Here is a 27,928-nt window from a genome sequence, read left to right on the forward strand (position 1 = left end):
CAAAAAGTCCAGTGTTCTTGCTGGACTGCACAATCGACTACTTACCGGAAGCCATAGTATACTTATACAGTCCGTTCTTTACCGGCGTCGCGCGAGTTAAATGTATGCGAGATCCCCTGTATGACGTGGTACTGGGAAACATTGAAGGTGCCCGTGCACCTGATGACCTGGCTAATTCATGGCCTCCGTTGAAACATGACAGTGACAAGACGAGTTACCCTGCCAACAGGATGTCATCCACCGCTCATGCAGAGCCACCAGATGTAGAGGGCCAAACGTTGTTCACACCTAAAAACGCAGCCGCCTCCTCGAGATATACAGAAGACTACGAATCTGGTACCGAGCTCGTTGCTGTAACAAGGGAAAAGAAGATACGGTCCCTGCCTACATTGCCTGTCCCGCAACCCGCAGTCACTGGAATAGAGCAAGACACATTGAAAGCTTTACAGAGGAACGATGGGTCTCTGAGGAGATGCTTCGAAAAGGTCGGCAAGATGATGGTCGCGGATGGCCGCGCATGCGAGTATTACCTACAGGACGACATTTTATACAGAAAGCACACAGTGTCAGGTGGGAAAATACTACATGAGCTAGTGGTGCCAAAAGACCTCAGGGGGATGGTGATGAAGTTGGCTCATGAAGGGATCCTCGCCGGTCACCAGGGTGTGAGGAGAACGGTGGATCGAATTGTTGCTGAATTTCACTGGCCAGGGGTCCAGTCGGAGACGAAACGGTTTGTTAAATCGTGCGACGTCTGTCAACGAACGGTGCCGCGTCATTTAGTCGGACGCGCTCCACTGGGTACGATGCCTGTAATTGAGACTCCCTTTGCTCGCGTAGGCATCGATATTATTGGTCCTTTATCCCCATCTTCAGACAAAGGCAACCGTTACACCCTTACTATGGTTGACCGAGTCGAGAACTGCCACCACGCCGCACCATCCCATGGCAAATGGATTAGTCGAACGATTTAACGGCACGCTAAAGCGCGCGCTCGGGCGGATGCGCCAAGAGCGACCTAAATGTTGGGACCGCTACCTCGGCCCGCTACTCTTAGCGTACCGAGAAGTGCCACAGAGCAGCATCGGTTACTCACCATTTGAACTGTTGTATGGGGCGCTATGTCCGTGATCCGATGGCAGTGCTAAAGGAACTGTGGACAAATCCCCGTTTGGATAACGACACGAAATCTTACGAATACATCGTGGAACTGCGTCAACGGCTAGAGCGTACGTATGCCATCGCCATGCAAGAGCTCACGAAAGCGAAACAGCAACAGAAAACGTATTATGACAGGAAAGCCAAGATGCGAGAGCTCAATCCTGGAGACAAAGTATACTTGTTCTCCTGCCTGGTGAAAGGAATAAGTTGACACTTATGTGGAAGGGACCTTTCAACATTGTAGAAAGGAAAAGTCCGTTGGGCTATGCTGTTGACCTTGGGAGCAGAACAACGGTATTACATATAAATATGCTAAAAAATATGAAGAGCGACCTAACAGCGAATTGCTTCGGGTAACAGCGACAACGGTGGGTACAGATGACGCAACAGGGCTAGAGCTACAAGAGACGACGCCGCCTTACCCGTCACTTATCCGAACACAGAGATCAAAAGACGTCGTCATTTCGAACCACCTGACTATAGACCAGCGACTCCAAGTTGAAGCTGTCCTTACAACCTACGACGATATATTCTCCGATCTACCTGGAAAGACTAATGTCGTGCAATGTCATTTTGAATTGACTACCACTGCACCCATATACAAGTCCGGCAGTACCCCATGCCATTTGCTGCCAGAAATGCCGTGGAAAAAGAAGTTCAGGACATGCTGAACTTAGGTATAATAGAAAAATCAAAGCCAGCCAGCGGCGTAGCCAGAAATTTCGTTCGGGGGGGGGGGGGCTCACTTAGCAACTCGGCCTCCTCGTTATAGAATTAGTCGAGGGATCATATATATATATATATATATATATATATATATATATATATATATATATATATATATATATATATATATATATATATATATATATTGTACTGTAAAATAGGGAGCAGTGGGGCTGTGGCTAAGAGAGAGGCAACGACGACGAGAAAGAACAACCTTGTTTCGGTGCTCGGTCGGCTACACTACCTCTCGCTGCTCCAACGTTCTAGTCGCGAACGCTTACTGCTCAAAGTGCTTCGCGACATTTGGTGGAAGGTGCTGGACTTATTGCCAACCTGGAACTTCGAAGCCGACCGATCCCTGTCACATCTCCCATGCCTGAGGAGACTAGCCCTACCGCGCCACCCATGGCACCGCCTCCAGTCATCTGTCCTGGTGCGCCACGCCAACGGGATCCTCCCATATTCAATGGAACTGACGATCATGACGTAGAGGACTGGCTCTCATCATACAACCGAGTGAGTGCCCACAACAAATGGTCTGATGCTGACAAGCTTGGCTACGTCCCTTTCTACCTTTCCGGGGTCGCCCATCTTTGGTTCCGCAACCATGAGGCTGACTTTTCCACCTGGTCAGCATTCCGAACGGCACTTCAAGAAGTATTCGGTCGCCCTGCTGTGCGCAAACTTCGGGCTGAACAACAGCTTCGCTGTCGTGCCCAACAAAAGGGCGAAACTTTTACGAGCTACATTGAAGATGTAGTTGACATCTGCCGGCGTATAGACCCTGATATGACCGAAGATGGCAAGGTCAAGAACATCTTGAAAGGCATCGAAGACGACGCCTTCCAAATGCTCTTGGCAAGGAATCCTCAGACCGTCAACGACATCATAGCGCTTTGCCAGAGCTATGAGGAGCTGCGCAAACAGCGGCTTTCTACGCGCCGAGCTCTCGCTCCGGACGTCGCGCTTTCAGCTCTGAGTGATGGCGTCACTTCGGCTCCTTGCAGTTCAGAACTTTTCGACAGCATCAAGCAGTTTGTACGAGAAGAAGTGGCGCGCCAACTCTCTCTTCTGCCAGTCGCTCCAGCCTCAGAGCCGCGCTTGTCTCCAGATCTCCGTCACCTGATACAAGAACAAGTCGCTAACGCAGTACCACTTGCTCATCAACCGCCTCCTACGCCTGTGCCACTTACGTACGCTGCCGTTGTAGCCAATCCACGGCCTCCTTCTGCAGGTAATCAATCTGGACTTACCAGCGCCTTTCCCTCACCTCCGCAAGCAGCTGCAACATATTCTCCTGCCCACCCAAGCAGCTACTGGCCGCCACAGCAGCCCGTGCGCCCACCTCGCCAATATTTCAGACAGTCTACGCCCGCTGTTCTTAATCCATGGCGCACCCATGACAATCGGCCTATCTGTTTTTCGTGTGGCCTACCTGGGCATGTAGCACGGCTTTGCCGCCGGCGTGGATGGTATCCTTCGGATTCTCCGAGGGCACAAAGTAACGGTTTCGACTCTCCGTCCCGTTCTGCTACTGCCGCTCAGCCCTTCGAAGCCTCGTCTCCTCTTTCCCGACCCTTCAATACCCGTCGGTCTCCGTCTCCCCGTCGGCGTTCTCTGTCGCCGCTTATCCGTCGTACTGAAGCTATCCGAGAGGAAAACTAAGGACCGCAGTTCCAGAGGCAAGAACTGCGATCTCAGCGAACTCCTCAAGACCTCATTTATTTCCTGCGAACATCTTTGAAGTTTATGCAGAAGACATTGCCGTTCATGCGCTTGTAGACACGGGAGCAGCAATATCAGTGATTTCGGACCAGCTTCGTCTTACCCTTAGAAAAGTCGCGACGACTTATTCAGCCATTTCATTACGTACAGCAAGCGCTGCGCCGATTGAACCCTTAGGGAAGTGTACCGTGCGTGTTGTTATAAGCGGCGCTTTATACCATGTTGAGTTCGTTGTTCTGCCTCGCTGCTCCCATGCCATGATTTTAGGATGGGACTTTCTGTCCTCTCATCATGCCGTTATAGATTGTGCCCGTGCTGAACTCGCGCTGTCGCCATTCGGCACCAACGTTTTTGAAGATACTGATGACACTTCCAGTCGTGTGTTCGTCACCGCCGACACCGAGATTCCTCCATACTCTGCCGCACTTGTACCCGTTTCCTGTGTTGGGTTTTCCAACTCCACAGTTCTTTTCACGCCGTCTCAGCTTGTTGCTCGCCGCCATCCTTTCTTGCTTCCTTTTGCCCTTCTTGCCATTCGACAAGGTTCGAGCGCACTTTATGTATCGAACCTGTTTCCTTGCCCTGCCAGGCTGCTCCACAATGAGTGTCTTGGTTATGCCGACGAACTCGAACCAAGCTTCCTTTACGATGTGCCTGACGACCCGGCTTCTCCTCCGGTTGACGCTCTGGCCCTTCAAGTTTCTCCTCCCACGCCGCCGTGTGACCCAGCATTTTACCAGAGTATTGATCCCAACCTCACTCCAGCGCAGCACGCCCAGATCGTCCATCTTCTAGACCGCTTTCGCACGTCATTCGACCTACAACAATCTCGTTTAGGCCGTACTTCCACTGTTGTCCATCACATCGACACCGGCAACCATGCGCCTTTACGCCACAGACCGTATCGTGTATCCGCCACGGAGCGTAGCGTGATCGCTGAGCAAGTTGCAGACATGCTCCAACGCGGTGTCATACAACCTTCGCACAGTCCCTGGGCTTCTCCTGTAGTGCTGGTAAAAAAGAAAGATGGCACAATTCGTTTTTGCGTGGACTACCGGCGACCTAATAAGATCACACGCATAGACGTTTATCCGCTACCCCGTATTGACGACGCGCTAGACTGCCTCCAAGGCGCTGAATTCTACTCATCCTTAGACTTACGATCCGGGTACTGGCAAGTGCCAGTGGCTGAGTCCGACCGTCCGAAAACGGCCTTCATCACACCTGACGGTTTATTTGAATTCACCGTGATGCCATTTGGCTTGTGTAATGCGCCTGCCACATTTGAAAGAATGATGGACAACATCTTGCGCGGCCTCAAATGGCAGATATGCCTGTGTTATCTGGACGACATCGTTATCTTTTCACCGGACTTTCCTTCCCACTTCGACTTGAACGCGTCCTAAAGTGCATCGCCGATGCTGGCCTCCAGCTTAACTTGAAGAAGTGTCACTTCGCTGCCCGGCAGCTGGTCATCCTCGGCCATGTCGTGTCGAAAGAAGGTGTACTTCCTGATCCGGCGAAACTACAAGCTGTTGCCCAGTTTCCCCGACCAACGACTTTGAAAGAACAGCGCAGCTTCATTGGATTGGCGTCATACTTTCGCCGTTTCATCCGCAATTTTGCCACTATAATTGCACCTTTAACGCAGCTTCTCCATGGTGACCACAGCCTTTCAACCTGGTCACGGGATTGCGATAACGCCTTCACAAAGCTGCGTCGTCTCTTGACGTCACCACCAATCCTGCGCCATTTCGACCCCAGCGCTCCAACTGAAATACACACGGATGCCAGTGGCGTTGGCCTTGGGGCCGTTCTCGCTCAGAGAAAGGCTGGCTTCGATGAGTACGTCGTTGCCTTCGCCAGTCGTGCACTCACTAAACCTGAATCGAACTATTCTGTCACAGAAAAGGAATGCCTCGCTATAATTTGGGCCATAACCAAATTCCGTCCGTATCTTTATGGCCGCCCGTTTGACGTCATAACTGATCACCATTCGCTGTGCTGGCTGTCATCCTTAAAAGAGCCGTCCGGTCGTCTTGCTCGATGGGCCCTTCGACTGCAGGAGTATGACATTCGCGTACTGTATCGTTCTGGCCGAAAACATTCGGATGCGGATGCCTTGTCTCGTTCGCCACTAACAGACGAGGCTAGCTTCCCGAAAGCCTCATTGTCCGAGTCTTCCCTTGCTGCCACGGACATTCTTCTGGAGCAGAAGAAAGACCCATGGATTGTGTCCATGCTGCGGTTTTTGTCCAGCCCATCGACACCCACTAACAATCGCGCATTACGTCGCCAAGCACATCACTTCTCCATTCGCGACGGGCTCCTGTACCGTCGCAACTACCTCCCGGACGGCCGCAAATGGTTGCTTGTCTTCCCGCGACACCTGCGTTCGGAAATTTGCGCAGCGTTTCACGACGATCCCCAGTGCGCGCATGCAGGGGTACTGAAGACATACGCGCGTCTACGCCTTCGTTACTACTGGCGGGGGATGTATCGATTCATCCATCATTATGTCCGCTCCTGTTTGGTTTGCCAACGCCGTAAAGATCCCCCTCGTCGTTCAACCGCCCCATTGCAGCCTCTGCCTTGCCCAGCACGTGCTTTCGATCGAGTAGGCATCGACATTTATGGACCTCTGCCAACCACATCAGATGGCAATCGCTGGGTAATCGTGGCCATCGACCATCTTACGCGCTATGCGGAAACTTCCCCTTTGTCCAGCGCTTCTGCACGTGACGTCGCCTGGTTTCTCCTGCGCCACATCATCCTTCGCCACGGAGCTCCCAGGGAATTACTCAGTGACAGAGGCCGCGTCTTCCTCTCCGACGTCATCGAGGCTCTCCTCAAAGAATGCCGCATCATTCATCGCACCACTACTGCGTATCATCCGCAGACTAATGGCATGACCGAGCGCTTTAATCGCACTCTTGGTGACATGCTGGCCATGTACGTTGCATCCCACCAAACCAAATGGGACCATGTCCTACCTTTTCTGACCTACGCTTACAACACCGCCACGCAGACTACCACGGGATTTTCGCCCTTCTTTCTCCTGTACGGACGCGAACCTTTTTCCACAATGGATACTATCCTTCCGTACCGCCCTGACTCCACGGAAACAACTACCCTATCCGAAGCTGCTGCACACGCAGAAGAGTGTCGCAAGCTTTCCCGTATATTCACGTCAGAAGACCAGCAACGCCAGAAGCACCATCGATAAAGTTCCAATGCTTCTGTATCCTATGCTCCTGGCTCGCTAGTGTGGCTTTGGGTTCCAGCCTCTACCACTGGACTGTCACCGAAACTCGCGTCGAAGTACCAGGGCCCATACCGCGTGATCAAACAAACGTCTCCAGTCAACTATATTGTGGAACCCCTCGAGCTACCTTTGGATCATCGCCGCCGTGGACGCGAAATTGTGCATGCCGAGCGTCTCAAGCCCTACTATGATCCGCCTGTGCTTTCCTACCCGTAGGTCACCGGGACGGCTTCCTTTTCCGCGGGGGAGATAACTGTACTGTAAAATAGGGAGCAGTGGGGCTGTGGCTAAGAGAGAGGCAACGACGACGAGAAAGAACAACCTTGTTTCGGTGCTCGGTCGGCTACACTACCTCTCGCTGCTCCAACGTTCTAGTCGCGAACGCTTACTGCTCAAAGTGCTTCGCGACAATATATATATATATATATATATATATATATATATATATATATATATATATATATATATATATATATATATATATGCATCTGTCCTTCAGCAACTTTGTTTGCATTTTCGTACGTATGCAACGATCAGGGGAAAATCTCAATAACGCTGTCCTTTGTTAGAATGTATTGCGCAGGGGCAGCTGTCACCGGTAGTGTATTGCGAGTAATTGCTCCGAAATTATAGTCGCAACTGAGAGCACATATAAAAACCAGGAGTTCTGCAAAATATACGACGGCGAGTCAAATGAAAGTTAGCGAATGCGAATATATGACTACTTATTTAAAAGTAGTCACCATGAGTATTTAGACACTTGTCCTACTAACGAGTCGCGTAATTCCCGTCTCATAAAACTCCTTGGTTTGATGCCTCAAAAATCTGTAAATGACTTACACGTCATCTTCCGACACGAATCTGGTTCGCTTGAGCAGTTCTTTTAAATTTTACAAAATGTGGAAGACGCAAGGCAACAGGTCTGGGCTGCATGAGGGATGTTGCAGCGTTTCCCAATTTAACGTTGCCAGTTTGGTATTAACCACATCAGCAACTTAGGGACGGGCAATGCCGTTAAGCAAGATGTTCCAAATGCTCAATTTTTCATGTCGTTTGTTCTTGATTGCGACACGCAGCCGATCCGACCTTTCACAATATCTGACACGATTTAGAGTCTCTCCAGGTTTCGAAAATTCGATCAATAATGGCCCCTGAAGATCTAAAAAGAAGTCGACACTTTTCCGGCAGAAATGGCGGCTTTTGTTTTCCTTGGGAGTGGTGAATTCAAATGTTTCCACTGTAAGCTTTGCCGTAGTGTTTCATGCTAGTAGTAGCGGCACCATGAGTCATCCCCGGTCACAACTGCAGACAAAAAGTGGTCACCCTCATCGTGATAACGGATTAGATGAGTCAAGGCAGCGCCGAGATTCTCCGTCTTCTGGCGGTGGTTCAAAATCTTAGGCATCCATTGCGCACCCAAGAACCGATAAGCGAGATGTTCACCCGAGCCGTGAGTGATGTTCACACGCCCTGCCACTTCATCGATGCTAATCAGCCTTTGCATTTGTTTAAAAAATATAAATTATGGGGTTTTACGTGCCAAAACCCTTTTGTGATTATGAGGCATGCTGTAGTGGAGACTCCGGAAATTTCTACCACCTGGGGTTTTTTGACGTGCACTTAAATCTCAGTACACGGGTGTTTTCGCCTCCATCGAAATGCAGCCGCCGTGACCGGGATTCCATCCCGCGACCTCGTGCTCAGCAGCCCAACATCATAGCCACTGAGCAACCACGGCCTTTTCAATTGTGTTGGGGGTGATTGCACGGTGGCTTTGGCCCGGCCATGGATCGTCTTTGTAACTTTCATGTCCTTCTTTGAACAGCTTGCTACAACGCTTCACAGTGGCCAATGAAACGCAATGTTCAGCGCATACGGCAGCCATACGGCGAATAATTTCTTTTTTGGAAATATCTTCATTTGTCAAAAACCTCACGACACCAAGCTGTCAAGCTTTTGGAGTGTCCATTATGTCACGCAGCCATGTTCAACCCAGCGTATGAGAGCATTAAAGAACATTTAACCTCGCCTCTGCATGTCACTTGTAAATGAGATGCGTATGTGCTACGCACCCCTATTGAAAAAATATGTATGATAATTGAGCGAGAACTTCTCTACGCTATTATTGCTTCGTAGACTCAGCGACATCGTATGTCACATGTGTACGAGTGGACATCGTCACTGAACGAGATTCTCGCATGGCTACAGTAAGCGAGATCGTTCTCGCATAGCTATGCTTGACGATATAGTTCTCGCATGGCTACGCTCAACGATATCGTTCTCGCATGGCTACGCTCCACGATATCGTTCTCGCATGGCTACGCTCCACGATATCGTTCTCGTTTGTGTATGCTACATGAAAATGTTCTCTTCAGCTATGCAAAAGACGCTATTCTTATTCAGCTACATTGTACAAGTGTTCTCATTTGTGTTGAACGAGTTCTTTTGTTCATGCAATATTTCTGATGAAGTTGCACACAGTAACATCGTCTGCCAACATTGCAGCGAGTGAATTTCAATCGCACGTGAGTCGGGCAATGAGCCACCAGCTCCGAAGAGGTCAATTTTAGGGCACGCAGCACAAACCATCTTTATTTGGCATCACGCAGCATGGTGGCCAGATGCTTGTTCAAGTCTTTGAGCCTCCTGGCCTCCGTATCTACAGTGCTCGGGTGGTTTGCCACAAAGTGCTCGTATGACTCTGCACAAAAAATGCAAACAAAGCATGCCCCGTTAGATTCCACAAGCCATTGGAACTGACATGCACAGTAGGTGGCTCCACTGCGTAACTGATTGGGCTAGTTCTGGCACGATATTGAGTGTAAAGCGTGAACATCTCACAGAGAAACCGCAAAAATAGAGCACGGAGGCTTATGAGTTTTTTACCAACGTAAATTGATATTTCAACATTAACCACAGCAGTTGAAAACAAGTGCTCGTCCTCGCATTCTTGTTCCCATCTCTGTGAAATGTTCGTGTTTTACAAACAATATAAATGGCTGCAGAATTGCAATAAAACACCACAGAAATAGTCTAATACATTTCCACACATACTTTACATTAATTAATCAAGTATATACCAGCTCATGCAAGTGACTACACAAATTACACAGCTTTTAGTTACCGCACCGCGGAATATGCAGATGGAAAACACTGCATAGATGCCAGTGCAGAACTATTAATAGGAAAGATTAATGCACCTATAATACCACCATAGAAACTAAGTGATAGTTTTTTATTAGCGAGAGCGCATCACTAAATATGCACATACAGCTATGCATGCCCCTGATGTGTAGATGTAAACTATGTCGGCCCATATAACAAGATCACCTCTATACAACCCCATCTTACAGCCCATTATATTCGTGCAGAAATAGCACCATGTGATAGGCATTGCTCCTTTAACTTCAAAACACTTCGCAATCGTTATGAAAACATGAGCTAGCAGGGCAGGGTCTACTTACTTCGAACTGCACCAAGTTTCTCTGGCGTTAACGCTGGCTTTGCTTCGCCACCTTCCTTGAGTTTGCTCATGCAAACTTTGCCGGTCATGCTCCTGCCCACCAATTCATGTGGCTGCCACAGGCACCGGGCAACCTCCCTGGCAAACGTACTGTCCGTTTTCGCTTGGTTCACCCAGGTCCACTTATTGGCACAAATAAACAGGCCATTTCCAATGTGTACCTACAAAAGATAAAAATTGCAAGAGATTAATTACTCAAATACAAAAGAGCATATGTACTCTCAGAAAAAGTCTCTGTTCTTGAAATAATGGATAAAAAAGGTAACAGTTATTAAGGAAAAGTAGGTTGCCAAACAGTGATGGCACTCAAGGATAAAACCAAGATATATGCAAAAGGTTCAAAGTTTACGCCCTGACTGTAGGAAGCCCTAGTCGATGAAGCTTCACTGATAATGGCCCAGCTAGGGACAACAATTCTACCTCGGAGGATTCACCACATTTAATCCCACAGTCAGCGACAAGCACCTTTTGTACGGGATATACTAGTTTTTATTTAGACTTGAGAAAAAGTCTAGGGAAGCAGATGGGAAGAGCAGAAAACCACAGTAAAACTTATTGCACACTTAAGGAGCTGCTTTGTCCCAGAGCTAGCAATCTTACCCTTGAGGCTGAAAACACTTCTTGCAGTATCCCAGTGAGCTCAAATTACACATGCGGTGAAAGAAGGGGTGTAATACAGTAAAACCTCATTCATTCAAATTTCACAGGACTGGAACTAAATTCTGAATTAACCAAATGTTAAATTGTTAAGGGTATGAAAAGAAAAAAACAAATGTTCACACCAACACACTTTTATACTGAATCAATCCGCAAATCCTGTTTATACTTCACATATAAGCAGTGCAGGAGCTGCAGATGTCATTTAGCGACTGATCATACTGCCCGCAGCGGCAAGGGCCTTGAGGAAGTACTTTCTTTGCAGTGCAGTCATAGTACAAGACTTGGCCGCATCTTTGTCGGAGGCATGCTATTCACTACCACATGTCCATCCCGATAATTTTTTCACCACTGCGCTGGCTGTACAACAGATTGTACAACAATCTCAATGTAACTGGCTGATTGGATGCAAGCCTGGCCACAGTACAATCACTATCCTCAATAGACACCATGTTTGTGAGACAGCATGCATTGCACCAAGTCGCAATGAACTACTACTTGTCACAACAGCTGCGAACGAAACCGTGGTCATGATCATCCCGACTACAGAGGGCAATTATGCAGTTCTGAAGGCAGGTGGCCAATGCAGTGTCATGCAAGGCAGCTAGCAAATGCGAGAATAAAGACACAACAAGGCATGACACATTTTGGCATCCCTGTACAATTTCCCCCAATGACAAGGCAATGTTGACTTGCTGTGTCATTTCAGTTGGACACTGGCACTGCTTTTGCTCTTTTGCATTGCACAATAGTCGCACACCTTGCTCAGAGCCCGAGTCATTAGGCAATACCTAATGTCACCTGCAGTGCTGAACTAATTGAATAGAAGTACTCATCCTCTGGAGGAAAAAAGAAATGTCTTACAATGCAGAAAGGATGACAGGACAGAAAGGGCACTAGTCTTCAACTGGTTTCATGGCATTGAAAAAAAGCTCTTAATGTTACACAATAGCATAAGCAACTGTTCAACACATGGTACTTTCACCAAACCACATTCCACGCACATGTAAGATACCACCATTAGCATGGGTTTTTCTTTATTTGGTAGCGCAACAGATGCAGGACTTAAACTATATCAGATATCTTTTATGCAATGAGCTTCCTGCAACATTCTGCATTACTCTATTATTTTTTCTCTCCTAGAACGTATGCTGCCAGTTCCTTATGGTATAGTGACAAGGCCACAATGTAAACGCACCTGTCTACTAAGTACTTAATATGAACAGCTTCTATTACACCACATGTCAGCTGCTGTCCGGCCCTGCCCAGATACTGCACTGGTCAAACAAAGGTGCAACCACACTTTCTACAATGGCACGCTACTGACTAACTGCCAAATTTCTTTAGATTGTTATGCTCCCGTAGCCAATCATTCAGGCATCATCCTGTTTGTCCTACATAGAGAATCTAAAGCACTGCAGGTGTATTGCCCGATGATGCACGAGGCACAATCAACAAACTTATTTTCACGCCTTTTTTCGCAGTGGAGTTTGGCATCATCATTTGGGTTAGTCATCCAGCATACCCTTGCTAGCTTGTTAGGTGCAGAGAATACTAGTTGTACATTCAATCGCTGGCCAATCTTTTTCGAGTTGTGTGATAACTTATGTATTTAATAAAAAGAAAAGCCACGCAGTTGAAAAACAATTTGTCCTGGTCTGGAACTCGAACCCGGGACCACTGCCTTTCCGGGGCAGCCGCTCTACCATCCGAGCTAACCAAGCGGCTAGTAGATGGCAGGGCGAAGTCAAATTTGTCGACAACTTGAAGCAAAGGCAAGAGGTTGACCTAATAGTTCTACAAAAACCCGCAAGTTGGAGAGAAGTAATTAATAAAGGGTAAAGCAGACCTCCAACCGTTCATAGCAATTGCCAAGATATTCTTGCAGAAAGGGGTTGATTAGCAGCCGAGAAAATTTAAACCAAACTTCATTTTTGCTCTCTTTTCTCGTACTGAATGTTGCCTACAGTCGTGGCTGCGAATGATTTGCGGTTGCGGATTATCAATGCCTTGGCACGCCCCTATTTACCTTGCGGTTTTCCGCAGAAATATTAGGTCAAACTCTTGCCTTTTATTGCTTCGAGTTGTCAACAAGTTCGACTTCGCCCTGCCATCTGCTAGCCGCCAGGTTAGCTCAGATGGCAGAGCGGCTGCCCCGGAAAGGCAGTGGTCCCGGGTTCGAGTCCCAGACCAGGACAAATTGTTTTTGAACTGCGAGGCTTTTCTTTTTATTCAATACATAAGTTATCACACAGCGCAAAAAAGATTGGCCAGCGATTGAATGTACAACTAGTATTCTCTGCACCTAACAAGCTAGCAAGGCTATGCTGGATGACTAACCTGAATGCTGTTGCCAAACACCACTGCGTCATCTGCCACTTACACCTGCAATGCAGTCTGCAATCTTATGTAGGACAAACAGGATGATGCCTGAATGATTGGCTACGGGAGCATAATAACAGTGTAAAGAAATTTGGCAGTGAGTCACTGGCCCAATATTGTAGAAAGTGTGGTTGCACATTTGTTTGACCAGTGCAGTATCGTGGGCAGAGCCAGACAACAGCTGACATGCGAGGTAATAGAAGCTGTTCATACTCGGTACTTAGCAGACAGGTGCATCAGCACTACGTCCCTGTCACCATCCCATAAAAAACTTGCTTAATTAAAAAGTGATGTTTACGTGCTGTCATTTACAGGATGTCACACCATTGTTGACGTGTGCAGAGTCCATAAAAGGACATCTTCCTTTCCAAAATAAGCAGTTGGAAGTTAGCACCATATGCGGTAGTCATTTATCTGTCCCTGCATTTTAACCGATATTGAGGCTCCCAGTACGAGACCAACTAGTCTGAATCAAGGCCTTGGCACACTACTTACTAAACATGGTAAGAACTCCTGAGCTGCCTTATCATACTACAGTAATACCGTGTTAACTCAAACTCTCACATCTAAAAAAAAAATCGGCAGTGGAATTTTTCCAAGGCATCGAACTATTTTTGGACCAAATAGCGGATACCTCAAAATCTTCACTAAGAGTGGAACAAGAACTCTGCCGCAGGACCGTTAAACAAGCTTCGCGCAAGACTGCTGCACCTACCACGAAGTGGACACTTTCCTAGGATGTGAACTCAGAACCTAGTGGCATAACAACTTTGTCAAGCAACCATGTAGCACATCATGTGATGGGAGAGACATGCGCAGAGGCAGGCCCGGCAAAATAGCATGCTTGACACAGTTCGTTGTGTTCGCTTTGTGCAACGCATGCGATTTACCATCAGAGGTCCAATTTCCGTTTTACTTTTATTCTACACAATGCTCGCGGCACTGAATTTTAGTCTATACAGCATAGAATAAAAACCCATGTGCAGCATGCATTTCGGTATGCCCTGCTTGCATATAGCGCATACTCGTGAATGCTCACATCGCTTTCTGTGGCAGGGTTCCCTGTAAGTCTGTGCTACGTGTGTTGCATAGTAGAAAGCGACATGAGCATTTACAAGTGTGTGCTATGCAACCAGGATGTACCGGTGATAGGTGAATTTACTGACACCGAAATCGCTGGGATGGCTACAAACAGAAGGGGCGGTGAAGGCAATTATAATGCAAGACCTAAAGAGGTGCCGACATCTGCTGAAACAAGAAACGTGCTTCACTTGCTGCAAAATAAAGTTAAATGCAGCGTCGGGAACGATCAGCTCATGCGATGTGTGAAGCGGCTCAAGGACGCTTTTCTAGGTCCAGGAGCTACAACGAAGCAGACCAGCCCTACGCACTTTTCATGCACAGAGTAAGACTGCAGTGCCACAAAATGGAACTGATTGATATCTCTGGCATGTTTTTATTTATTTCTTTGAAACCTTTATGTTTAGCTGTTGTTGAAAAGCTTGTCAGTAGCAGTAAATTTTTTAAAACGAACTCAGCTTTTCACTGCAATTTCCACGACTGATTATCTGGAAAATTCACTTGTCTCAAATTTTTTCCAGATTTTACTACTTTCAGTTAACAAGGTATTACTGCACATAAGTACTCTCATAAACCATTGCTCATAGACGATTGATGTCGACTTTTCCTGCTCACACAGCAATGCACCACTGCTAGCAGAGCATTCATTTTAATAGACGGATAAAACAATTGTAGGAGTGGTACATTCCCAGAAATACGAATTTTAGTAGAATAATGACAATCTTTATATGCACTGCGAATGAACTTGAAATACTAGCACGTCAGCACCTGTTATTTCTTCAGAACACTGCTGTACTGGCTGGCTGCTTTCACAACTGCATACACTAAGCTCCACAGTTAGTACCAAGTAAAGTACTCGGCACATATTCTGGTGTATAATGACATAAACTAGTTTGATTCAGATAAGCAAACACAGCTTGCCTTTCCACCAACTGGTGTGAAGAGTGGAGCTTCCACACCCAGCTCTGCAGGTACTGGGACTGGCCCCTGAAATAAAAGCAGCACACCTATGTGGTTAGCCAACCTACCTTTCCTAGTTTTTTCTGTTTTACACAAAAAAATATCAAACCTGACATTAGAAAGAATACCCTACAGAAGACTGCATACAATAAGCATGCATAATCAGTGAATGTGATTATACCTCATTTCCACATTGCTTGTGCATCAAGCACGTGCTATAAGACAAGCCTGCATCGCCACTGGCAAAAAGTAAACTACAAACTACATAAGCAGAACCTACCTGGAGATACATTAAAAGTTTTTTTTTTATATAAATGGTTCTTCAATGCCATAAACACAAATTTTCCCGTGCCAAACAAGTTCATTAGTCTAGCATTCAATTAACACATAGTCAAACCTCAGGATAGCAAAAGCCGGACACAATATTCTGGCCACAATGAAATAAGGTTTTCAGCTGTTGGAGAATTGTAAAACAATCCCCAAGCTTTGTTTTGATTTTTTTAGGGCTTTCCTAGATTCGTCATTCCACCATTGGGTGCGACGATTCTTTGCCAGTCTGTTAAATTGTTTAATACATTTTGTTGCAGCATCAATAACACAATCAGTTAGGTATGCCACAGCATCATCTACGTTAAAATCAGAATTGTCATCACCGCCTAAATATGCGAGTTCTCGAAAAAAGTTCCCAGTTTGCTGATTCGAGGTTCCATCAAGGAAAATGCGGACAGCATGCATCTGGTTTTGTTACCTTTAATGTAATTGGGAAGTAGTCACTCCCATAGGGGTTCTTCGGAACAGACCACTCCAGGTAACGAAATAGTGAGCTCGAAACTATGCTCAAGTCTATGGACGAGTATACTTTATGTGTAACAGTGTAGTATGTTGGTTCTTTTTTGTTCAATAAGCATGCACCTAAAGAAAACAAAATTTTCTATCAGGCACCCACACGCATCTGCACATGTGTTGCCCCACATGGGCCTATGTGCATTTAGATCACCACGACTATACATGATGGAGGAAGTTCATCGATCAAGCTGTGAAACTCTGCTTTAGTAAGTTGACAGGAAGGGGAGACGTACATCAAACTAACCGTAATTAGCTGACCAAATAGCACAGCTCGTAATGCAACTGCCTCGAGGGAGGTTCAGAGATTTATTTGCCGACATTCAACGCCCTTATAGACTATTACGGCTACACGCCCTGAGAAGGTGAGTGCATCATCACGGTGTTTGCGGAAAGTGGCATATTGCCTTAGAAAGTTGGTCTGCATTAATTTTAGGTGTGTTTCTTGTACACACGGCACCCTTGGAGTGAATTTGCGGAGGAGTTCTTTAACATCGTCAAGGTTGTGAAGAAGTCCGCTCACGTTCCATTGTAATATTTGCGTATCCATATGGGAACGAGGTTAGTGCTGTGTGTCTAACAAGAAAAGTTAGGTTACAGGGCCCTTTGCCGGTCCCATAATGCGATGTTTCTCTGTTATGGAACGGTCAAGATTCTCGCCGCTCCTAAGGCGCTGGTGGTGCTGTTTGACTAAGTGTTGTGTACATCGCCTCCTGCGAGGCGCTGGACACCGGCTCTTGAGAGCGATTTGTTTGTCGAGAAAGCCTCTTAAGTGATGAGGCCTTTGAGGCCACCAGCCCAGAGGTCGATGGCCCCTTCATCTCGGACGGTGGAACAGCGCCAGCTGCAACCGCCCAGGGGGCAGGTGACGGCACTGCCGGCTCACTGTGTATGGGCCACACAGCCGCTGGAGGCAGATGTGGCACTGCCCCGACGCGCCACTTTGGCAAGAAGGATACATGCCTGCGTGCCTCTTTAAACGAAATTTGCTCTTTGATTTTGATTGCCATTATTTCTTTTCCTTTTTTCTAAGATGGGCAGGACCGCGAGTACGCAGGGTGCTCCCCTTCACAATTCAGTGTGCAGTGTTCACGCATGACTCGGACGGATGTTCATGGTCGCTGCCATTTGGCACAGGTTATTCAGCCATAGCAGTTCTGGGAACTGTGGCCGAACCTTTGACATTTAAAAGCATCGGAGGAAATTTGGTATATATGGCCTGACCCTGATCTTCCATAGCCTGCCTCGATTGTTTCAGGCAGAACACCTGAGCCGAATGTGAGAATAAGATGCTTAGTCTGTATTTCTTTACCATCGCACCTCATCTTGATTCGTTTTACACTGATCACATTCTGGTCACCCCAGCCTTCAAGTAGTTCAGCCTCTGTCAAATCAATCAGGTCACTATCAAATACAACACCACGGCTGGTGTTTATGGTGCGATGCGGCGTCACATTCACTGGAAAGTCACCAAAAGACAAGATTCGGCAGCCTTTCATATTGATTTTGATCTCGGAGTTCTAAAAGGAGATCTCCACTTGGAAGTTTGGAAAGTTTATAGCCTTGACCAAGAACATTGGTTATTGATTTCGACACCAGAAAAGGAGATCATTCTCAGTGACATTGCGGTTTTCTCAGAATGCATGACATGGAATTTGGGAAAGTTTTCACTATGTTGGCCATAGAAGCTAAATACTTCTTCGGTGCGCCCTCGTTTATGAGGGCGATCAGCAAGTGGGGGAGAAGAACATGCCATAAATATATGCGGAAATTCAGCAGCACCGCCAACCACCCACCTCCATATGGAGCCCAACAAGGGGATGATGCAAGACCGTGAAAAAACACGTCCTGCAGGCGCCAGCTGTACGTACCCTACTATAACCAAATCTGTTATAACCAAGGTTGGCTATCCCACACAAGGTTAACCCTTGCTGTTTGGAAAAAGTGGAAGTAAGAGGAAGCCAAGAGGAAACAGGGAAGATCGAAAGCAAGAGAAAGACAAAGATTAGAGAGGAGGATAGGAAAGGGCAACTACCGATTTCTCCCGTGTGGGTCAGCCTGGGGTTGCCGTCTACGTGAAGCAGAGGCCAAAGAGGTGCGTACTGTGCCTTCTAAGCAGGAGGCAGATAGCTCTATCCGCATAGCACGATTCTCATAATGAGTTGGCATAAACTAGTATACAAAGTATGATTCGAAAATTCAAGCAGACCAACTGCAAGTGCATTCATGGCAATATTAATTCTTCAGTATGACACAATGTTTAACAAGAGGAAATAAACACTTCGTTAGGCTTTGTCTAGCAAGCATAGTGGCTTAGCAGGTGCAAATTATCAGGATAAATCTATACACTCACATGGGTGGAAGGCACATGGCTGGCTACCTGGCTGCCTGCCACCTCTTCACGAGGCCCAAGGACGCAGCTGGGCTTTGCCGACTCGCAATGAGCTGGCAGTGCCCCATCCATTGGGGCAGTGCCGAGATCCAAATCCTGAGCACAAATAGCAAGTTGATAGCACATCATAGCAACGAGTACCTCAAGGGTGTACAATAGATGCAGGTTAGAGAACAAATACAACTGAGCAATACAGTGTGGCAGCCCATGCAGAACACCAAAAAATAATTATGCAGATCCAAGACACACTGGAGTCGACGTGAAGCAAAGTCTTAGTGACATGCTTAATGAAGTGCTATGAAAGTAAAGGTGCATATAATAGTGTTTACTTTCACCCTGTGGGACCTGTAACTTTAATTATGCAATGTTTATGTTTGTTCACCATAAACATATGTGTGCAAGTGTCTCATGCAATTTCTTTTTCTTTATGCACTACGCTGCTCACAGGTTATGTCATATTGCAAATGCCAAATAAAGCAGATGCAGATACACATTGTGAGATGTCTACTGCATGCAGCGATGCAACAATGACAAAAGCAACACCATGATGTTTGTATGGCACACATCTAGCTAAATTTAATAATTCTGTAGCCCCTTGGGTCACAGTGGCACATGCCGAATGCCTAAACCCAAGGTGCCATTGGATATAACATTAAGAGGTCAGTGCGATTTTTAAAAATACCTTCAAGTCATCATTATACCCACATCTTAAATAGCAACTTTCTTTTTATCCAGAATATAGCATGCTAACTGGCATTAGTGAGTCCGAGAGCATACAGAGCTATGTCAGCCCAAGTGCTGGAGCCTGCAATCTTTTCACATAAACCTGCATATACATATCAACAATCATACCTACAAAGATACCGCAGCAGCAGCAACCATGCCAAACACAGGCTTAGGAAAAGGGGAGATAGAAAAATATAGGAAAAAAGCTTAGCTTCAAGAAAAAAGTGCTCGCAATCCAAAAAAGCTAAAGACAATGTTTACTAGGTCATTTTATTCTGCTAAAAATTAACAAGACCGTGCTTTCGCCCACTCACTTCAGCATCCGCTCTCTTAGATAAAGTGGCGAAAGCAACAATATCATTTATAGTCCCGTGGCTGCTACATTAGGTTTGCAAAGTACAAACTAAATGCGTACAAATCTGTCTTCGTTCTGGCTGTTCAGATTTCCAGATCTTAATTTTTCGCAGCCCCATGCAAAACACACTAGCTGGGCTTTTATGTATTGTGTATACATACCTCATACAGTGTGGTAGACTCTTCCTGAATGGAATTATCCTGAAATCCAGGAACCAAACACATCGCAATTACCACCACACATCAATTCTTTAAATGTGTAGGCCACAGACTTATCAGCATTAGCACATGAACTATAAAGAAGCTATGCAAAGTGTCTAAGAGCGATGGCAAAGTTCTTTTTGAGCCCTTTTCTGAAATTAAACAGGGCCTAACCTGCCACCTTCCTTGCTAATGGCTCAAAACACATAGATCTGGACCGAGAAGCAAGAAGCGTACTTGTCAGCTATTACTTAAACATATGTCTGGGCTAGAAAAAACGATTGCTTGGGAGCAGAATGTAGGAATGATGCTGCACAACAGGAAAGAGAAACATCAAACACTGATTGTTCATTTGGTTGCTGCATGGGGACAACCTGAAGTGTGTGCATTCTTCAGTCTAAATTCAATGCAAGCTTACCCAATATTTGAAGCTTTAAACCACCTAAAAATTTGTGTCGCACTACATGGTACTCTTCAGCTGAATGCATAAGGTTATCTTGCTGGCGGAAATACTACGGCCCATGTGTTGCCTATGTGTGACAACTATGCAACACTGCAGAGCACTACGTGCTATCACTACTGTTGAGAACTAGTAAAGCCTCAGAAACTTGTAGTGAATTATTATACTATTGCATATTGCTGCGCTGGAAGAAAAACACCAGCTTTTTAATTTGTATTGGTCAAAATGTTCACAAGTATACCAACTCGTACTTGCTCCACGCTTATTTCACAGGCATAGGAGGGTGCTAGTGAGTAATGATAAGTGCAAGGATGTGTGTATGAATGGGAGTGTTAACAAGCTTGAGGGGACGTATGGATAACAGCAAGTGCTGATAAACACGACTATGAATGAAATTTGGTGGCAGCGAGTTTCAGTGAATGCGAGTATAATAGGTGGCTGTCCACAAGTGCGAGTGAATGTAATGTGAGTGAATGGTTGTGGATGCAAGAATTATCATGACTGGGTACCATTAAGTGTCAATGCAAGCAACTGCAAATGCCACATGATACTGTATACCATTTTGTATTGCACAATGCGGGAATAGATTTTCTTTCTTTCATGAATGCAAGTGCCAATGACTGCGAGTGAGTGCATAGCCTCCAAATATATAGGCGAGCAAGTATGAGCGAGTATCAGCTTTTTCTGCCTATGACTGTTTAATGCAAAGGAGATATAACAACCTGGCCTTTGGACGTGAATCCCACAGATTATGAGAAAAGCCATGTAAAGGGCTCCAGATACTTTTTTAAAACCTCAGGTTCGTCAATGTACACATAAATCGATGCATGAGCTGTTTTGAATTCTGGCTTCATTGGATTGTGGCTCACAACACTGATAATTATTTCTTTTTACTTTGTGCTCTGTGGTAGGACATCGCAGTGGCTGAACCACAGTGGTGGGTATAACTTCAGCTAAATTTGAAACGGAAGTAACAGCTAGTGCTACAGGCACTTTTCTGTGTCGTACATTTTTTCTCCCTTGTTGTTAGTGCTGTTATGTTTATTTGACAACGAATGCCAATTCACTCAATTTGCCACTCTGCTAATTATACTGCTACTGCATTGAAACAACCCTTAATGAAAGTTTACACATTATTTCTTGCACTGCGAAACACATTTTTATTTCAGAAAACAATTGTAATGATCTTGTCGCTGAGAAATCTACACTGCAGACATATTAGCAGGATTCCATGCATTGCACAATAATGCTACCTAGTGCTCACCAGTGATACAGAAGCTAGACTGTACACAAGCAGGAATGTGCAAAGAAGCAAAGAAAAGCTTATCCACAGTAACTAGTATATAGCCATAAGTACAGTATTACGTGCACTAACATGCACAAAATATGCATAGCGCATAACAAAGCCGTACATATGCAAACTAGAAATGCTGTTGAGTAACACACACTCCCCATTCCTTGGTTTGATTACCTTAAATTATAATTCAGCATAAAATATACGACACCAAAGCTCAATACCATCAAGTTTACACTAGCATTTCGTGGTAAGTTAGATTTGTTTTAAAGTTGACTACATAAATAATGAGCAATGCATAATCATTTCTAACAAATAAATATACCAATGCCAATGAAGTTCTCACCTCACATGGCTTCATGGGAGCTTCCCGCACTGCTTGCTGCAAATTATCGCTGCAAACATTTGCAGCACAACCCTAAAGGGCAATTGAAGAACAGTACAGTTATCAGAAGTCCATTTACATTTTCTCCAATAGGCACTGGTAAATGAGTAAGGCCATTAAGGCTTGTAGGGTTTTGTTTTTGACACAACAAAACTTTACTGCAAATTAAAAGGTTTAGCTGCTTTAGACAAATTGCTGTAGCCATTAGATTCCCACGTGCTTAGAGATATGCATTGATAATTGTGCAGTTAAATGCATGGAGGAAGGAAAGATATAGGAGGGAGCATTACGTCAGGCAGCCAGCCTTGGCAAGCGAACGCTCCATGAAGCCACAGTGGTGGCCCAACATGTGACCTCTTTGGTCGAGATCTGCTAAGACGTTTGGTTCCCAGTAGCTATGCCAATATTTATTCGGTGCACGCTTGTTCAGCTGCCTTGCCGTTGCTCTGCCTGCAGAGTGGGAACACTAAAACCAGCCGCAAACTTCGGCATGCGACCACAGGTTGGGTCACCAGGTTGGCTTCAATCGCGTTGCAGTACGCTCCCACCTATCTTTTTCCTTCCTCCATGGTTAAAGGTAAACAGGCTAAAGTTTTGCAAAATGTGAGATCAGTGCATGAGCAATACAGAAGTGTCATTTATTAGTTGTTTATTAGGATGCAGCTAGACTCGTGTACTTAAATCGACAAATATTATTTTGCTGCTGCTTAGATGAGAAATTCTATATCAAGTACTATGGGTGCAAATCACGTCAGCTGCCAAAGAAATGTCATGATAGAAGTGTGATTGCGGCAGCAAAAGGTTAAACTAGATCGTCAAGTAACCAAATTTATAAATCCGTCCATGGGAAACAGTTGATGACTTGATTTGACATTTCAAAATCATGAAATTTTGCTCCCCATAAAATATCAACATGCCACATTACATACCTGTGAAGGCAGCCTTGCCGCACGAACTTCTTTTCTTATTGCCTCAATTATGGAGGCCTCCATGGAATCTGCATGGTGCACATTTACATAAACACAATCATAATTGTCACATAAATGTCCACACATAGCACAATTAATTCCACTGACTAGCATTAATCTAAAACCTTAGTTTGCATGCTGAGGCATTTTACTACGCCATTCATGCACAAGGACTGACAGCACACTTGTGAGGCGACACAGAATACTGCAAAAATAAATTTCTAAGCAAAATGACACCGTCATTTAAAATAAATTATTACTCACTCATCCTCTCCTCGAGCAAGCTGTGGCGTTTTTCATTCTGCTGCCGCTCTTCAATGCGCTGCTGCTCGCATATTCTTAACTTATTTTTCAGTCCTGCGATCTCATTTTCCGCTTTCTTCAGCATTTTCCTCGGCACCAACTCATCTTCACTGCTGGAGTCCGTATCTCCAGCAGCAGATTTTTTCTCAAGGATTTTCTGCATTCTTGATTTTTTTGCACTTTCCAGTCGGCGCCGCTTTTCCTTTGTTGGTACATCCTAGTAATAATGTAAATGGCAAGAGGAAAATGAAGTTGCATAATATTTGTTTCGGCAAACTTTGATTGTTAAAGCATTATTATCATTATTATTACCTTGAGGGCTGGCTTCGGCTTGTGGCGATGTCTCTCGCTTGATTGTTCAAACACGTCCATGGGAACAGGCTTGTGCTGCTTCAACATCCTCGCAATCAAATCAGCTTTGCCACCTGAAGGATAATGTAAACAATATGCTGATTACAAGAAAATATGGCATTTGTGATGGTCATCGCAGTTACCGATTAAAAAGCAATAATAAGGACACATGTAGAGACAGTAGGCGCTAAATATAACTGAGGGATTCTACAAGACATACAGAAAAGGAAAAGTAACAAGCGGAAGCAGTAAGTGCCCCAAAACAAGCACACTACAGCATGGGCATTTTGTTGCTTCACATCACATCTGTTAACATGCTGAGTGCTAACGTGTGTTAACACAGGTTAAGTCTTGATGCAGCAGGTTTCCCTTCTTTTGAACACATGTCGCACGTGCCAAATGAGAAACATAGGGTCTGTTGAGCTAAAATTTTCGGTAGAGTCGGCAACGAGGCCCAATTACAGACCAAGTAACGCGTGGCGAGCACATAAAAGGCTACATTTTTTTCAGTTATTTTCCCATTTCCTTTATCAATGACATATAAGCCGCCTATGTTATAACCACGATCGCACCGTGAGTTGTATGCTAAGATAGGCCGCGATTATGTGACAATGCCTTACGCCAATTCTATGCCACTCTAGCGCGGTCGGAGCGTCACTATGACCACTGATGCTGCGAGAAGCAATAACGTTGGAAAAGTCATCGCCATAACATCGCAGCACTAATCTCGTCGATCAGGACTCGTTACGATAACTGGACGCAATAAAGGAACGCGCACACAGCGCTGTGTGCATGCTTCATTTAGCGACATAGAGGCTGCATGAAATGCCGCGCTAAGCACCGCGATCTGCATAATCTAGGTGCTTTCCTGAGGCCTCCGTTTGCCTGTTACATGTGCCCTCCTGGAGAAGTACTTGTGAAAAATTCAATATATCGTCGCAACGAAAAAAAAAAAGCACCCAGCTACGAGAAAAGCCCCCCGCGACATCTACAACACCAGTCACAACTTTGCCCTGCGATCGACCCCCGCGAAGCAAATGAAGTGTTGAAAGTTGATATATACTCACATCCCAACACCATGACGTTGCCGGAGTAATAACCTTCCTCTCCTTCGAAGCCTTTTCCACGGTCTCTCCAATAAATGCGCTTGTTGCACGCCAAATCGTTGAAATCATTGGGACTGTAATCCTTTATAAGGCTTACCGAGACGATCGCCTTGCCTCCGTCCTCATATTCCACATAAGCGTGTGTCGGCGCTGACATTTTCAAGGACAAATATAAAAAGCACACTAACACAAAGAAATAAATACGAGGCTTACAAAAGTACGAAAAGTAATCAAAAAAGTAGCACAACTATATTTAAAGATGAAGGAACTATACACTGAATACACACATACAAATAAATTAATATAAGCACTTACAGAGAAAACTTAAAAGAAAAAATAATCACGGCACTACACTTAAATTAAGCTATATATAGATACAGTAATAAAGATATAAAAGATAATATAAAAGAGATATAAAACGATATAAAAGAGATATAGAAAAAGGAAATATGAATATATAGGAATAGGAATATAAGAATGGAAAAAAAACGTGGCGTATGCAGAAATATGGCGAGGGAAGCAGCGACGATAGCAGGAGCTAGGGTAGCAGGGCTTTGCACAAAGGCGTACACACGGTTTTATAGTCTTGTCTGGCTTGTAGTAAATATGCATAGACTGCTGACACCGTATACGAATTTATGGAGGTACTGAATGTGTGTGCTCTGTGTTGCCACATGGCAGTGGAGAAAAGAAAAATTAAAAAACGTTTATGCACAATCTTTAACACATGTCGGTCATGCCGTATTCTCAGTTCCGTCGTGTGCAGGCCGCAAAAGCATAGCCTTTGAGATCTAATACCAATTGAAATTGTCGACGAGCCATGGATTCTATACTACCTATTTGCAATATGCTTAAGTAACCATTTAAATGTCGCGTTATCTTATCTTGGTAATACCTTTTTGAGGATCCTCAGCGCCGAATTTGACGTCTATGACGTGTTTCTGACTCCCGCAACCGCTTCCGCCTTCTGCTGCAAGCAACAGCATGGCCTTCAAGATCAACGTTTATTACGTTGATGAGGACATCGCTGGGCCGTGGATTTGGACACCACTTGTCATTAATATTGAATCTCCACCCTCACGCGAACCGATTCGCGGAACATAAAGATCTGTTCGTTTCTCACGTGCTTAGGTGTGATAACCTGAATAACCACAGTGTACGTTATGAATAAAATTTTCGATACGTTTCTTTCCTCCTGTGGTTCATGTGGCCTGCATTTAGTTGCGTGTGCCTGATACGTCGTCTGGGTATTTTTGTCACAGAAGTGATTGAACTTAGAGCCGGAGTAATAGCTCAGGCCTGAGCTGTTAGCAGTTAAAAAATACGGCCAGTATATATTGGTCAAAAAGAAAAAAAAGGTCGTTACTATTTTTATGAGTACTGATACCATTTAAATGTGGCTGATGGTAAGACGTAACAAGCGTCCCAAAGGGGCACTCAAGGTTTATTAACTATTAGGTCCATTACATCTTTCTACCTGCAGCTGTCCCTCTCTTTTTAGCGCAACTCCAAGCTCACGTGATACATCATATACAAAAAATTAAAGAGAGGGGAAGGGAAAGGAGGGAAGAAATACTTTAAACTTCAATTAAGCATATTAATTGCCTTCGGTATGCGCACGCATGCTTTCAACACATCATGATAATTCTACACTCGAGAGCAAAAGTGATTAGACCACGGTATTAGCAAAAAGATGTATCGTTTAGCACAGCTAGCGCGCGCCGTGCGACGAAATCGTCTCAATGAATTACATTAGTCGAACAGGCACCTTCATTTCAGCCTGCATGCCAAGCTACCAAGAAATCGGACAGAACTCATGTACGATATGTCTGTCAAAGTATTCGATTAGCCGAAACGCATCTGTGACGTGGGTACCTGCAGCCGGGCTCTTGTAGCTAGCTCTCTCGCTTCACACGTTGTGCCTTCTGGCGTCGCCGCCGTGAAGTACGCGCAAGCCCACAGACATGTAAACAGCCACAAAAGTTGGCATCGAACAGGTTCATTGAAGAGCGCGCACAGAATCATTGCACATGCTCACTGGAACGGCCCACCATTTTCAGGCTGCACTATCTTCGGCATCGGTGGATATTCTTGGTGGCTCGATAGCTATATAGCCTGAAATACTACTGTTCTGACGGGGCCAAGAATGCTGTTCGCATTAATATTCATATTAAACGTTCTCTGCGTCTGGGTTACTTGCTCACGACTGTACCTTAATACGCACCAGCCCATCGGAAATATTGATTTCACGTGACCCTAAGGTATACATTTTTCACAGGTATATACGCCATCCTCGGCATGCGCACTTTTTATAACAAAGTGAAGGGCACTTGAGTCGATTGAACAGCCAAAGCCCTGTAAATAATGTAATGCAGTGAATCAACGTTATCTATTGTATCGTCGCATTGAACTATTGACTGTGTAATTCGCGCGAGACGCAATTAAATCGCACAGTACCTGCCGCTGTGGCGATAGGTGTGTATGTTTAGATGGCTATTGTATGAAGCTATAGTTGAGGCTGAAAGGGTCCGCCCGGCCACATCAGATAGAAAATGTGTATCGCACATATAGCCGACTGTACTGTGACTTTTCCTCTGCTCATAAGCTGGGATATGTCTCGGTGAAACGTGTGTGTGGGGAAGATACACCCAACGTAGGAAAGTATATAATAATCGTATCGACGTCGTGCGTGAAGAACTAAGCGCGCACAACGTATCCAAACTCTCAGCGGTAAAAGATACGCCAAACATAACAGCTAGCAGTCCCAAATCTTCAATGCGTACAGCTTCACAATTAACCAAGCACATTTACAAAACTCCTAGTAAAGTTAGTTCGTGATGTCAGTCGGAAAACGCGACTGCCAAATTCATAACTTTCATGCACTACAAAATCTCGCACTATTTATCGTAACGAAATATTGACAAATGTCCTTAAGAATATTTTGGTCTATATAATGCAGGTATTTGTGTCAGGAATGTATCAACGTTCTGGAACACACACACACACACACATACACACACACACAAACACACACATATATATATATATATATATATATATATATAT

At 45.2% G+C, this 27,928-nt stretch overlaps 1 protein-coding gene across 1 annotated transcript; it reads right to left on the reverse strand.

The window, feature by feature from the left end:
- Positions 1-9,441: 9,441 nt before the first annotated feature.
- Positions 9,442-27,859, reverse strand: LOC135921648 (BEN domain-containing protein 5-like). The gene is made up of 10 exons (XM_065455922.2): positions 24,824-27,859; positions 23,718-23,830; positions 23,367-23,622; positions 23,064-23,131; positions 22,096-22,167; positions 19,957-19,995; positions 18,676-18,810; positions 15,441-15,506; positions 10,342-10,561; positions 9,442-9,578 (listed from the first exon to the last, which is right to left on the reverse strand). Exons 1-10 carry the CDS (start codon positions 25,017-25,019, stop codon positions 9,469-9,471), a joined length of 1,275 nt encoding a protein of 424 aa, XP_065311994.2. The 5' UTR covers positions 25,020-27,859; the 3' UTR covers positions 9,442-9,468.
- Positions 27,860-27,928: the final 69 nt, after the last annotated feature.

The sequence above is a fragment of the Dermacentor albipictus genome, chromosome 8, assembly GCF_038994185.2.
Source record: "Dermacentor albipictus isolate Rhodes 1998 colony chromosome 8, USDA_Dalb.pri_finalv2, whole genome shotgun sequence".
Lineage (NCBI taxonomy): Eukaryota > Metazoa > Arthropoda > Arachnida > Ixodida > Ixodidae > Dermacentor > Dermacentor albipictus.